This window comes from Nipponia nippon, unplaced genomic scaffold (genome assembly GCF_047370975.1).
Source record: "Nipponia nippon isolate SJK-2023a ecotype South Korea unplaced genomic scaffold, ASM4737097v1 scaffold_32, whole genome shotgun sequence".
NCBI classification, from domain to species: Eukaryota; Metazoa; Chordata; class Aves; order Pelecaniformes; family Threskiornithidae; genus Nipponia; species Nipponia nippon.
The window spans coordinates 1,886,552-1,901,100 of NW_028262350.1; the positions used below are offsets into that span (position 1 = coordinate 1,886,552).

The 14,549-nt window shown below is 66.9% G+C and overlaps 1 protein-coding gene across 1 annotated transcript; it reads right to left on the minus strand.

The window, feature by feature from the left end:
- Positions 1–3,952: 3,952 nt before the first annotated feature.
- Positions 3,953–14,213, minus strand: IGFBP4 (insulin like growth factor binding protein 4). The gene is made up of 4 exons (XM_009461944.2): positions 13,792–14,213; positions 7,468–7,622; positions 7,093–7,227; positions 3,953–6,784 (listed from the first exon to the last, which is right to left on the minus strand). The coding sequence occupies exons 1-4, from the start codon at positions 14,171–14,173 to the stop codon at positions 6,656–6,658; spliced, it is 801 nt and encodes a 266-aa protein (XP_009460219.2). The 5' UTR covers positions 14,174–14,213; the 3' UTR covers positions 3,953–6,655.
- Positions 14,214–14,549: the final 336 nt, after the last annotated feature.

Consider the following 14,549-nt stretch of genomic DNA (forward strand, 5'->3'; position numbering starts at 1 on the left):
ATGGGACGAGAGGGAACGGCCTCAAGCTGCGCCAGGGCAGGTTTGGGTTGGATATTAGGGAAAACTTCTTCACGGAAAAGGCTGTCAGCTGTCAGGCTGCCCGGGGCAGGGGCTGAGTCCCCGTCCCTGGGGGTATTTAACAGCCGGGGAGATGTGGTGCTTGGGGACATGGTTTGGTGGTGGCCTTGGCCGTGCTGGGTTAACAGCTGGACCCGATGATCTTAAAGGGCTTTTCCAGTCTAAACGATTCTGTGATTCTGTGACCCCCCAGCCCCCGCGGGGTGCGCAGGATGCGACCCGCTGCAGTGCGTGCTGCAGCCGGCAAGGGGCCCCAGCATGACACCGCCCAGCCCTGCCTGCGCCCTGCCCGCGCCCTGCCTGCACCTTGCCTGTCTGCTGGGAGCCATAAATAAGGGCAGAGCCACCGATGCGCGCGGAGCTCTTTTCATTAACCAACACTTAATTGGTGCTGCGCCAGCTGCGGGACCCCGGCCCAGGGACCCCGGCCCAGGGACCCCGCAGGCGGTGCAGCCCGCCAACCAGTGCTGCTTCACTCCGTCGTGATTTATCGCGATGCTGTTCAGGACAGCAGCGATAAGCACAAAGGGAATACGAACATTCAACGGCTTTGGCTCCAAACGGTGCCGGGGGGGGATCACGCTGCCGCCCCCGAGCCCGGGTCCCTGCACGCTGCTCCCCTGCATCGCCAAACCCAGCTCTCTTTTGCAGAACTCCAGCCACAGCCGGGGGGGTTCATCTTCTGGGGAGCGGGGTGATGGCTGCTTTTCCCCGCTTTGGGACCACTTTGGGACAGGGAGCAGGCCCATCGCCAAGCGCCGTCTTCTGCACGTGGAATTTTTAGTTCATTGAAAGCCCGTTTCCAGCGCAGCGTAGCTGGAGCACAGGCCCAGACACCGTGGGGACAGTTCAGCCAAAACCACCTGGATTCAGGAAAAAACAAACAATTCTCTGAGCGCCTCGTGGCTTCCAAAGTTTGTCCAGGCTTCCTGGAAGCGTGGCTCTTGGTTTTGGTTCCTGGGTCCGGTTCCAGCCATTTTGTAACAAACCCAGCCCTGGCCGGGTTCGCGGGTTTGTTCCCAGCAGCCTCTGCTGGCAGCGGGTGATGACCCATGTCCCCAACCACAGCAAGACCCCGAAAGCCACCGATGCTGCGGCGTGTGGCCAGGCTGTCCCTGGTGACAGGGACACCATTGCAGCGGTGACCACCCACCATGCACGTGGGTGCATGGACATGTGTGCACTTGCGTGGGTGACACACAAAGCCCTGGCGGCAGCGGGGCAGGCGGCAGCGTGGTGGCCACAGGGGTTTCTGCACAGAAACATCCTCACCCTGCGCAGGGGACGGGGAGCCGCCGGCTGTTGCAGGTGGAGAGCATGCAGAGCTTCGCTCCCCGATGAGACGTGGACTGGCTCACCCAGCACCCGGACCTGGCACCGGACACTGCCGGGGGCCAGCACCACCGCCTGCCTCCCCCGGCCCAACACAACGGGGTCCTGCCACCGCTGCCCGGCGTGGCCCTGCCCGGGGGTCCTGGCCGGCAGCACTTCCAGGCACACGGGTTCGGTTTCCTCCTGGCACCGGCTTCCTGGTGACCTCCAGAAGAGGGAAAGGGCCGCAGCCCCCCCTTGGCCGACCGGCAGGAGCAGCAGCACGTGGGGGAGCTGGGGGAGCCACGGGGAGGTGGGTGCCCCCGGTCTGCAAGCGTCATGGGAAAGGGCAAATCACCCCTGGACCCCGCGGCACCAGCCCCCGCACTCCCGGCAGCCCAGCAGCGGCTCTGCCAAATGCAAACACACACACACGTTTCTCCAGCCAGATCGGTGACCGAGCCCGGCCCGGTGCCCCCGCAGCCACCAGGGCTGGGGGCAGCTGGAGGGGGGCCCTGAAGGAGAGCCCGGGTAGCCCCAGCCCCGGGCAGCCGACAACGCGGGGCCGGGGCGCTGGGCCGGGCTCCAGGAGAGCTGGCGTCTTCCCTGGTCCGGCTGCCGGTCTGCTGTGCCAGCAAATTACTGCGCTTGTCTACATTGGCTGCAGACAGCTGCCTTCAGGCCCAGCTCCTCCAGGGTGTTTGCACAACCCCGAGCACCACCAGCCACACAGCTCCGGTAACCAGAGCATCGGGCTGGCACCGGCCCCGGCAACACCTCCAGCCCCAAGGAGCCGTGACGCTGAAGATCCAGGGTCCTCCTGCGACGTGACCGCAGGCGACGCTGCCTCCCAGCTGCCCTGGTGAGCACGTTTGCTGCAAACACTGGGAGAAAGCCGAGCCATGGCCAGGAGCACCGAGCAGCCAGGAGGTGTGCAGCCACCGGCATTCCCACACCTGGGCATCCCTCAGCCGCTGGTCCCCTGGCACCCTCCCAAAACACTGAGCGGAGCTGGTGATGCTTGCTGTGGACTAGGACCCACATGCACATGCACACGTGCCGCGGGCTGCGGCTCTGCGAGGCCGGCGGTGCTGCCTGGCCACGAACACGTCACCCTGGCACGAGCCGGTGCCTGTCCCTGTCCTCCCCTGAACTTTGAAGCCCATCCAGTGTCTTGTCCCAGCCTGGCACCGTCCCTGGGCCCCACCGCTGCTCTGTGCTGCTGTGCTGTGCTACTGTGCTGTGCCACTGCTGTGTGCCGCTGTGCAGGGCCGGCGGTGGCGATCCTCACCACCCTCGCGGTGGCACCGAGCGGAGGCTGAGCTGGGACTCATGAGGAGGCACAAAATCATTTGCTTCCTGCCCCATCCCTGTTCGGCGTAGCTCTTCCTGAGGCTTTGTGGCTGCCTGGGGTTTCAGGGCTGCTGAACCCCAAACTCAGCATGGTGTCCCCCAGGCTGGGGGGGACCAGGTGCCCGGGCAGGGATGGCATGGCTGAGCCTGTCCCCACGCTGGTGGGATGCCCGCTGCCAGCCTCCAAGCCCTGCAGGCTGCAGATGCTGCCGAGCGCAGGCAGGCGCTGGCCCTGCTCCCGCAGCCCAGTCCTGGGATCTACAAACCAGATGCTCTCAGCTCAGGCATTTTTTCCACTTCCAAGCCACCACAATCCAGCCCCCCGCCCTCCCCAGCTCCCCCAGCCTCCCTTATCCTGCTCCGCAGCCGGCCGTGCCCACGGCCCCTGGCAGAAGGCAGGCAGGGGCCTTTGGAGGTGGCCAAAGGGGGTCCCTGCCCGGTGGGTGTGAGGAGCAGCCCAGGGCCCAGCCTGCGCCCAGCTGCACCTGGGGGAGCTCGGGGAGGGGAGCTGAGGGGCTCCTGGGGAGCTGGGACCCCCGGGTGCTCCTGGGCGATGTCCCTCGTTGCCACTGAGGATCCCTCCCCGCTCGCCCCACCGGCAGCCAGTGCAGCCTCGCTGCTCTCCCCAGCGCCCGTCCCCGGCAGCGGGCAGAAAGAAACCATCAAATATTTTTGCTGAGGCTCGGAGCCGGAGCCATCTGCAGCCGCTCGGCCGCCAGCCCCTGTAGCTACAGCAAACAGTCCCCAGGCAGGCTTTCGCGGGTGAACACCTCCAACTCCTCGTCCTGGAGCACCGGCCGGCTCTGGCGTGCTCTGCTCCCACTGCTGGCACCGGCACTTCCCAGGGACGAGGAGGTGCGGGCGGTCCCGCCGGTGGTCCCTGGGGATGTGGTTTGCGGGGGCTCTGGAGCCAGGGCAGGCTGGCAGCACCCTGAACCTCCCTGGGGGCCGGGGCTGCAAGCACCACTCCTCCACCCTCTGCCAGGGCTCGAGACGGCGGCGGGAGGGTGCCGAGGTCGCGGGCAGTCTCTGGTTTAATTTGGCCTGTTTGGAAGGGGAGCGTTTCCATACGGCACAGGCTGGCACTGCAGGAACACAGCGCCGAGCCAGGTGGGATCCCCACAGACCCCGCGCTCCTTCTCTGCTTTGCTTCCCCCCTCTCCTTTTCTTTAAAACAATGCAAAGATAAAATACACTCGATAGAAACACATTAAATAACAGGGAAAATTAAATACAGTAATTACCTTTTTTTTCTTTTTGACGATACAAAGGTTCAAGTTTACTGTAAGAGAGGGTCGGTGCTACACAGGAGTCCGAAGGGACGGGCTTGGCCCGGGAGGAACTGGCAGAAATCACATCGGCGGGGAAAAACGCCGCTGGGGTTGGGGAGCCTTATGCTGGTATATGATCTTGTGTAAATACAGCCTTAAACTACAGGACAGACGATATAAAACACTGGAGCTGGACACAGAACGTGCCCTGGCGAGCGCCGGCAGCCCCAGCCCCTGCCCAGCCACCCCAAAACCAGGAGAGGCTCCGCTGGATCTGCCGGTGCTGCCCTGGCTGCGAGCGGGGAGGGTCCAGGTGGCCGAGCCCGCCGGGCTGGGGCTACCACTGCATCCTGCACCCCGCCACAGGACCGGCACCGGGACTGGCCATGGTCCCCAGCGGCACCTCCCTGCGCCCTGGGAAACCCATCCTTTGCGCGGTGGCACCGGGGGGCCGGGGGCTGCGGCAGGGGCAGGGACCCCCGTCCTCACCAACCACCATCTTGGCAAATTGACTGAGTTCAGAAGCTGTGTGCAGCCTCCTCCGAGCGGGGCCACGCGCAGCCGGCCGGGCGGGCGCTGGGGCAGGCAGGGGATGCGGCAGGGTGCCAGGGCAGGCAGGGCATTTCAGCAGGAGCCCGGCGAGGCACCGAGCAGGGATGCAGCCAGCGGCTTGACAGCTCTGTGGGACCCTGCTGGGGATGGCGGTTTGCAGCGGGGCAGGGGCCAGAGCACAGCCCCGCGGGACACGCGGAGGAAGGTGCTGGGGCCACGCTGGGTTACACGCACCTGGGGACATGGGACATGACACGGGGACACTGTCACTCAGATGAGAACCCAGGCGAAGCCGTGCCGATGAGCTGCAATGCTGAGCCTGGCGCCAGCCCCCGTCCCAGCTCGCTCCATACTCGCCATCTGGCAAGCCCTGGCCAGCAGGACGGCAGCACTTGCCAGTCCCTGTCCCCACCTGCACCCCTGCCGAGACACTCAGGAACATCCCTGCCGGCACCAGGGAGCTGCCGTGCCATGCCGTGCCATGCTGTGCCATGCCGTGCCAAGCCGGGGAGCTGCCGGGGACCAAAGAGGCAAACGGGTGTTTCACTAAAACTGAAACATTTCGTTCCCATCGGGGGCCTTGGCACCCACAGGCGTGGACGGGGCAAACCCACACGGACAACCAAAATCTCCCACTGCGGTCATGGAGCCGGGGGTGGGTCTGGGGCGGAATCAGCAAAATCCCCTCCGTCTTTGGCACGCTTGCCATGGCAGCCAGCATGGCCATTTCTCACCTAAAAGACATTTAGGTGAAAAATTTCCAGCCCAGCTTAAAAAAAAAGAGAAGAAAAAAAATAGCTGCAAAAATAGTGACAATTTCTCAGCTGAGAACTTTGCGCTGGCGAAATCTGCAGATCTCGTCACTGAGACGTTCCAGAAATTCATCCCGGTTTTGTCACGTTGGCCAAGTTGAAAGAAGAGAAGACAGAAACCATCACCAGCAGTGCCCCGTTCCACGGAGATGGAGGATTTCAGCCTCAGGGGCCACATGGTCGGTTTTAAGATCCCACCAACGACATTTTTTAAATATTAAAAATCTTTGGGGAAGAAAAAAAAACAAAAGAAACCCTTCCTGCTGGGAGGCGTTTCCTGGGCGTCCCTCGTCCCCCAACCCTCCCGTTGGACCCAGCACCCAGGGGCGCACCCCTGCACACCTGGGGGTGCCCGACCCCCCTCGCCCCAGGGACGGCGGCTGGGGACGGGGCAGGAGGAGACAGGACGGACGGGAGGAAAATGCTGTGGCCCCCAGCTTTGTCCCTGCACGGGGAGTGGGACGGGGCTGGGCCGTGGGGCAGGCGGTTCCCGGGCTGGGGGGCTGCAGCGGGAAGGGGGAAGGTCTCTTATTGCTCTGCGTGGCTGCGATGCCCATCACACGCACGCGCTTTGGGTGAGATGGAGGCAGGGAGGGCCCCAGGCAGGAGGTGTTGGGGGTCTCTCCAGGCCCCCCAGTCCTTGCCTGGGCAGCCTCCCACCGCCAGGGAGGGCAGGATGAGGCACTTCTCCTGCTGCCGCACAGAGGTCTGGCATGGACGGCAAGGCACTGCGGGCAGGGGTGCCGCCACGGCACCCCACGAGGCACCGTGGCTGCCTGCGGGGCCAGGCTGGGCCGGGGCAGCAGCCGAGCCTCTGCCGCAGCCGCCGAGCTCTGGGTCCCCCGGCCGTGCCGCAGCACAGAGGGGCCGGGGTGAGAGCCAGGGGGGCACCACAGAGCGGGTGGGCAGCGGCGGCTGTGGGAGCAGCACCGAGGGGTGGCAGCATCGTGGGTGCTCTCCATCCACTCCACCCAGGCAGCCTGACGCCAGCTGCAGGGCAGCATCTGTCCAAGCAAGTGTCCGTGCAGGTTGGAGGTGCCGCTGGCACGTGCCGGGGACCCCTCGGCAGTGGCGGCTAGTGGTCATGGTGCAGGTCGCGGTGCCATGCCCCGTGCCGTGGGCAGCCCATGGTGCAGAGCACAGCGGCGATCTGGGGTGCATGCCAGGGTCCCCCAGCAACTGGGAGCTGCTCGGCAGTCATGTCCCCTCTCTTCCTCTCCTACGCAGCCCCAGTGGGTGTCCTGGACATGGCACGGCGCGGGGCCGCCGCGGTGGCGCTCACATGCTGTCCGCCAGCTGGTGACAGTCCAAGTCCCCCTTCAGCTCCAGGAAGCCCGGCAGCTTCACCCCCGTCTTGCGGTCCACACACCAGCACTTGCCCCGCTGCCCGTCCAGCGCCGGGTGACACTGAGGGGACAAGGTCAGTGAGGGGCACCCAGCCTGGCCCCCACTGCCCCCTCCCCACGGGCTGCCTGGCTGGGGCGACCGGGAGCTCTCACAGGGGCTTTGCCACCCCCATCACACCCTGGGGCTCTTGCAGAGGGCCCCAAAACACCCGAAGGGCGATTCCCACCGAAGCCAGGAGCTGCGGGTGCCCTGCTGTGCCCCAGCACCAGCCCGTCCTTCCGTCTGTCCATCCCCCCTCCCGGCTCTTCAAAATGCCCCTAGGCAAGCGGCCCCCCCAGCCCCCCATGATGGGTGAGAGCCCGTCCTACCTGCTTGGGGTGGAAGTTGCCGTTGCGGTCGCAGTTGGGGATGGGGATGACGTACAGGTCTTCGTGCGTGCGGGTCTGCGAGGCAGCGAGCCTCTCCAGCGCCCGGTGCAGCTCACTCTGGCACGAGCCCTGCGCCTGCGGGAAGGTGGGGCTGAGCTGGCAGCGGGGCTGGCGCGTGCCCCTGCTGCAGCGCCCCGGGACCCCAACCCTTGGGGCTGCCCCACAAGCACCGGCTTCAAACCCCCCTCCTGCCCCAGGCTCCACCGGAGCTGGAGCATGGCCCAGGGGTGCTCAGCACCCACTTTGCCCTCCCCAGGCCAGCACCGCCCCGGCGCCCGGTGCCAGCTGCCCGCCACGGTGCCACCCGGTGCTCACTATGGGCCGTGTCTCCTCGCGGTGGTATGGGCTCCCACTGTTGCGCATCTTGTTGCCGTGGTTGACCCGCTTCGCCTGCTGCTTCTGCAGGCACTTGCGGTCGTGGATGCTGCAGGGGCTGAAGCTGTTGTTGGGGTGGTCGATCTCCTCCTTCTCTGCAAGGACACAGACCGGAGCGGGCTCAGTGCCATGGGGCAGCCCCGGGGATGGCGGTGCCCCCGCGGTGCCCCGGCCCCCGTGGAGCAACTTGCGCCACCAGGCTCAATGTGCAGCCGGTGCTGCCAGACCCCACGCTGCCCTCCCTGGTCCCCACAGGTGTCACCCCCAGCCCTGGGTCCCCTCCTGCCCCTGCCACCGCCCTGGGCTGAGCTCTCCCTGCAGCACTGGGAAAGGCTCCTGGGAGTTTTTACGACTCATTAGCCATGATTCACCGGCTTGTTGCCGTGTGTCTGTTATTGTAGGGTTACAAACGCATGCTGCGAGAGCGCCAGGCAGTTGCTCCAGTGTGCTGTGCCACACAAGGGTCTGGCTGTGCCCCGGCCAGCCACGTGCCACCAGGCGCCGGGTGCTCATCCACAGCACCGGACCCACAGGGCTGGAAGGTGACCCTGGGAAGCACAGCCAGGGAGCCCCAGGAAGATCCCAGTGCCCCCAAAAAGCTGCCTCTGAGGAGCTGCAGTGGGAACGGGGGCACTGGGGCTGCACCGGGACGGTGCTGAGCACCCGCCAGGCCCGGGGCAGCACTGGGCACCACGACCAGGAGCGGAGCCGTGCTCTGCTGTGGGGCACAGCCCCCGCAAAGACATGAAAGAAGAAATTCCTGGAATAAGAAAGTTAATCTCCCACAGGGCCAATCCCGAAAGGCGGCGCTTGGCATCCTCGCCTGCGCCAGGAGCGCAGCCAAACTGCGAATCCCAGATGTTGGCAGCTGGAGGGAGCGTCATGAGACCCGAGCTCTCGGCGCGACTTTATTTTTAAAAAGCTGCCGGTTCCTCCGGTTTGGGGCCCATTAACGCTCCGCCGAGGGGGGACACCCCAGGGAGCCGGGGTTCCACCTGCGCTCGGAGCCGCATCAGGCACAGCCCAAGCAGCGTTTTGACTCCCAGCCCGCCTGGGCTGTTAGAGGAAAGCGGCCAGGGCTCCCTGCCCAGGTTTATCCCGGGGCTGGGCTTATACTAATCAACATTGCACCCAGGAATGGGAAAAACCTTCCCAAACCAGGCGGGGGCTGGTCACGGTGCAGCATGGGTGGAAGCACCCAGGGGCTCACAGCATCGGGGATGGAGGCTGCAGGGGTTATGCCCGGCACTGGCTCTTCCTGCAGGCAGGCAGCAGGCAGGCAGCAGGCAGGCAGCGGGGTCGGAGCCACAGCCTCCTGCCCACCGCGTCCCCGCAGGATCCCGGCCCTGGGCTCCCATCAGCACCTCACGCAGAGGCTCCCCTGCAGCAAAGCGTTCCTGGACCGGCTCCCAGCAGCCCGGTTAAAGTTCACAGCAAAGCCCCAATCAAATCCTTCTCCTTTATTCGTGTTATTTGCTTTTTCTTTAATCTGTCAATTTTTTCCAGGAAATGGCTCATGCCCTTGAAATTTGAAACACAAACCCAAAGCCTCCAGGACCCTGTGCAGAGCGATGCCAGCCCTGGCGCGCACCAGCCCCAGCGGCACCAACCACGGGGCCGTGGCGCAACGCAGGCACTGGCGGCAGAGCCCAACAAGGGGCTCAGGGGGCTCGGGCAGGGATGCTCCTTCCTCCCCCCTGCACCTCCTCGGGGAGACAGGCAAGGAAGAGCCGGGCAGGAGATTTGGCACCGGTGAGGACCACCATGCCAAAGTCCCGCCACCTCCATGCGCTGCTCCTGCGCTGTGGAAAGGCAGGACTGGGAGGCACCGACCGCTGCCCGGTCTGCCCGGGGGAAGCCCTCACTCAGCCCCAGCACGGACAAACACCCCTCCTCCCTCCTCCAGCCGCCTTTAGAGCATCAAATCTCTCGGCTTAAATAAAACCAGATGCCAGTAACATTTTCATAAGGTCACATGAAACATCAGTGCCTCCGGGCAGCGAAGCAGCTCTCGCTCAGCACCCGGCTCTGCAGATGAAGCTCTGGGACCCGCGGTCCCCCAACCCAGACACCAGCTCCAGGATCCCTCCCCACGGCGGGGATCGCTGCGGTCCTGGGGGTGACTTTCCCACCCGCTAAGCGATGTGCGGCAGCTTGAGGAGCCTCTCACTTCCCTTGGCAATCCTCCTGCGCCAGCCGGATGAGGAAACTCCTCGCACTCGTGCACAAAGGCATGGAAAAAGCAACTTCTGGAGGCCCCCCGACCCACCAGCCCCCTGCACCGCTCCCGGTGCAGCCTGCTCTGCCCCGACCCCTTGGGAAGCACCATCTGGATGCCGGCCCCGGCAGCACCGGTGCCTACGGGGTGCCCCCGAGCCTCCGCACACCTCTGCCCCCGGTCCCTCCCCACCTGGCAGCCCTAGCGCAGGGCAGCCCACGCACCGGCCACCACCACTCTGGTGCTGCCGGTCGCGGTTGGGGCTGTGTTGGCAGAGAGAGGTCTCCGAGCGGCAGGGGAAGACAGGCAGAGCGGAGGCAGGGGTCCCCGCCTGGCCGAGGGCTGGGGGAAGACTCTGCTCAGTCTGGGATGGAAGCGGGTGCCAAGGGGATGGGAACGGGTGCTGCCCTCGCCGGCCACCCAGACCAGCCACCCCGTCCCAGCAGGAGGAGGGTTTCTGCCCAGCCTTCTGCTTGGCCCCCGGACAGGAGACACAAACGAGTCATTCAGCTTCGCCTCCAATTAACGGGAGCTGCAAATGAGGTTGGTCACGTGCTGAACTTGTGACTCACCGCACCGAGCCCAAGGGAACAGCGAAGGGCTCCGGGCTCCACCGCGCGGCTCCCATGGGAGGAGAGCCCGGGGCAGCGAGCGAAGCCTTGGGCGTGTGCGCGTGTCCGTGGGAGAGGGACCGGTGTCAGGGGCCCCTGCAGCTCCAGCCCCGCTCTCCCCACCCCGCCAGCCCAGGCGCAAAGGACCCCACGTGCCCCATGGGCCGGAGGGGACACATCCACGTGTCTGTGGCCGACACGACACATGAGCCACAGTGAGTCCCAGCACCCTCTGCTTTGCCGTCCGGCACCCCTGCTGTTGCCTGCGGGTGGCCCTGGCAGGGCCGTGGCGCAGTGGCTTGGCTGCCGGGGCTCTTGACTTGGCAGGCATCGGCGCAGAGAAGTCTCTGCTCGTCCTGCCGAGCGCTGGCCCTGGCGAAGCACGGGGAGCCATGGCACAGGGGTGGCTGGGGCACAGGCACCTACTGCCCCTTGGCCAGGGACACCAGCTGGGAAGCCTGGCCCGTCCCCACCCCGTGGGGACACGCTGCTGAGCCCCGCCATGCTCAAACACGGCTGAGCACATCTGCACCTCCCAGCTCAGCACCCGACGTGAGCCTGATGGAGGAGAGGTCAGGATACAGGAGAGGGACTGAGGGATGCAGATGATTCCCCGTAGGAACCAGAGCCACGCCAGGAGCAGTGCCTGGCCCGGAGAAACCCGAGCACGGGCGAAGGCCAGACCCCATCCCAGGGAACAGCTGGGACAGGACAACAGCCTCGCCTGGCGCCCTGACTGGGTGGAAAGGGGCAGTGATGGATGCATACGGGGTGGATGTCGCCGGGGGCTGAACCCAGCCCCTTCTCACCGCCTGTGCACCATCCAGCCGGGACTCAGCCACCCGCCATCCCTCCCAGTCACTGCAAGCGGGAAGGGAACAGGATCTGTCCCAGCCACTGCTTACAGCAACCACGCGGGATGAATGCAGCTCCCATAGGGTCAATTTTTCCCAGACATAATTATTTACCCAGCATTAAATCACTCATCATGTGTGCTGGGGAAAATGTCCTCACCTCTTCCCGGCTGCCACACACGGGTTCAGCCACCACCTCCCCCAGGCACCCACAGGCTGTGCCGAAAAACCACGGCTGGAACCTCCCAGGGCTGGCCCTGTTGCAGGGCTCCCGGCCCGAGCAGCAGCGGGATGCCCCGGGAGCCAGCTCGGAGCTGGCAGGGCTGGGAGCAGGACACAGGGACCAGGGTCCTGCACAAGGTCCCCAGACCTGCAGCCACGGGAGAGGGTCTCAGGTCAGAGAGCGGCCACCCGCTCCCTCGCTTCCTAGAAAGTCCCGTCCCGCGGGTGCTGCGCGTCCTGGGAGAGCAGAGAGGCTCTTTCCTGGCGATGGAGCAGGGAGCCATCACCCAACCCCTCAGAAAGCCCAGCCTCAGCCCAGCCCCCACTGATCCCAGCCTCTTCCCTGGAATGCGGAGCCCCCCTCCCGGCCGAGCCCCCAGACAAAGTGTTTACTGTACGAGCGTCACGTTAACCGCTTCCCAGCTGCCCGCTGCAGCCTCCACTCACCCGGCACCCACACGGGCTCAGCCCCGAGGGACATGGGTGCAGCCGGGGGGCACCTGCTCCATACACCCCTGCCCCTAAACGGGCATTTAAGTCCCTTCTGCTTACCCGGAGGGGACCCATCGGATGCACCGGCCGTGCCGGGGTGCCCTCGCTGTGCCAGGCAGGGCTGTGGTGGGAGCGATGGGTCTGCAGCCCCCAGCCCCACGTTCCCTCTGGCTCTGGGCTGCTGGAGCAGGACAGGGACCCACGACTTGGACGTCCCACCGGGACGTTCCCACCGCGGCTGCACCAAGCAACGTGCGGCGGGGGGTCCTGCCCGCGTCCTGCCGGGCTGTCCCAGGCGAAGGGGCTCGCCGCTGCCTGCTCCCCCCATCCTGCCACCTGTGATGCTGCAGGCAGGCGCGGTGCCCGGCGGGCGAGCCCTGCTCCCACGGCCACCCACCCGTCCCCAGCAAGGCCAAAACACCACATGAAGGAAGGGAAAAAACTGCAAGTCTGTTTCCTAAAGGCTCTGGGAAAAAATGCTGCGTTACAGAGGGCACAGCCAAAACCAACAGGCCTTGGCAGCCCGACGCAGCCCCGGGCCAGGGAGCCCAGACAGCTCCTGCAGGATGTGGGATGAGGACAGACAGGCAGGGCAGGGGGTCTCCGCAGCAGACCCCATGCCGAGCACTCACGGCCAACTCCCGTCCCTGCAGAGGAGCGGCCGGAGGGGCCCATCCGCGAAGGGCCCTCCTCACCATGGAGACACCGGCGGAGCTGCCATGGACCAGCCATGCAAGCAGGGAATGGAGCTGGGATCCGGCCCTCGGGGCGGACAGGGACAGACACTGCTCCAGCCCCTTCTGCCCCTCGGGGAGCTCTGGGTGATCCCGCACGGGGACACAGGGCCAGGCCAGCTCGTGGACCATCCTGTGGCGGGATGCTGCTCCCCAGCTCCAGGGGACGTGGTCCCCATCACAGCCCGCGGGATGGGGAAGGTGGAGCGTGGCACCCAGACCCACTGATGGGCCAGCCCCACGGGCCAGGTCTCCACACTCAGCCCCTGGGAGCGGCTCCGTTCCCACTGTCAAAGCCACGGCATGACCTGTGCAGCTCTGGGGCTGGACTCCCACTGCCAGCTCCACTCCCGGCCCCCAGGCCCTGCCCAAGCACCACGGGGGTGGCAGGGGGACACGATCAACACCTGCAAGGGGGTCCTGGGGCAGACAGGTGCGGGCAGAGCCTGCAGGCAGGGGGTTTCTCCGGCCTGGCCCTGCCTGCTGCCCACACCCCCCTACCCTGCGCGGCTGCGGGAAGGACACAGCCCTTGGCAGAGCCCTGGCACAGAGCGAAGCCTGGCCCGCCTGCGAGGGAAGCAGGTGCCCCGAGGCCTCTTTCCTGTTTCCTCCTGGCGGTGCAGGCAGAGCTGCCGGCAGCATCCCGGGGAAGCGGCAGCGCAGGGGTCACCGAGCAACGGGAGCTTCCCCAGCAGCTGGGACCGGTCCCCAGGGGCCACGGGTGCCTGCGGGACCCCGGGCTGCCCTGTCACCCAGGGGCACTCTGCAGGCTGGGCACGGCAGGTGATGAGTCCCTGTGAGGCACCCCGCTCCGGCACGCACAGTGCCACCGGCCATGGCACTGCTGTGCCAGCGGTGGGTAAGGATGGCACAAACGTGACCCGCTGGTACCCGGCTGCGGGAGCTCGTGCAGCTCAGCGCTGCTCCCTCCCCGGGCCACGCTCCGTGCATGCCCATCGCCGGGCTGCCCCGTCCCATCCCGCCGCAGGGTCCCTGCCCCGCTCCCAGCCCTGCGGCCCCAACTCTCGCCAAGCGAGCGGCGACCAGCTTGGCGCAAACGGGGGCTCCTCGGGGCCACCGCTGGCAACCCGGCACCCACCCTTCGCCCCTCGGCCGCCCGGGGCCGCCCTTACCTGGTGGCTGGAGGCTCTCCTGGATGGCCTCGACGTCGGCCAGGTCGGTGCAGACGCCCTGGCCGTGCATGAGGGTGTGCAGGGGCCGCGGCACGCCGCGGGGCGGGTAGCAGCGCAGCCCGGCGCCGCAGCGGGCGGTGTAGACGCCGCAGGCGGTGCCGCGGCCGAGGGCGCAGGTCGCGCAGCAGCCGCAGCCCGGCTCCCGCACCAGCTCCGCGCAGCCCTGCGGGGCTTTGCACCGCGCCAGCCGCTCCTCCGAGCACGGCGGGCACTGGATCGCCTCCTCGCCGCCGCCGCCCCGTCCCGCCGCCGCCGCCGCCAGCAGCAGCAGCAGCAGCAGCAGCGGTGGCGGCGGCAGAGCGAGCCCGGCGGCTCCGCGCATGGCGGCTCCGCTCCGCTCCGCGCTCCGGCCCCGCTGCTGGCGGCGCTGGGCTGGCGGCGGGCGCGGGGCGGCGGCGGTGGCGGCTTTATGCGGCCCCTGGCCACACCTCCCGCCGCCGCCACCGGGGCCACCGGCGGGGCCGCCCCCGTCGCCACCGGGAAGGCACCGGGGAGAGTCGCTCGCTCCCCGGCGGCGGCAACGGCGGCGGCTTCAGCACCGGGAAGGGCGGCTTCAGCACCGGGGCCACCGGCGGAGCGGCTCCGGCGCCGGGCAACCCGGAGACCCCCGGCCTTGCGCCCCCCTTCCCCTCGCAGCCCCCCGGCAGCCGCCCCGACACCCCGCCCGCCGCCGCCTGCCCGGTCCTGAGAGCAACTGG

Coding starts and splice junctions, on each gene's coding strand:
- IGFBP4 (XM_009461944.2), bottom strand. CDS start 14,173: ATGCGCGGAGCCGCCGGGCTCGCTCTGCCGCCGCCACCGCTGCTGCTG. Junction 7,623..13,791: donor GGAGAGCCTCCAGCCACCAG/GTAAGGGCGGCC, acceptor GTGTCCTTGCAG/AGAAGGAGGAGATCGACCAC. Junction 7,228..7,467: donor GCGAGGAGACACGGCCCATA/GTGAGCACCGGG, acceptor ACCTTCCCGCAG/GCGCAGGGCTCGTGCCAGAG.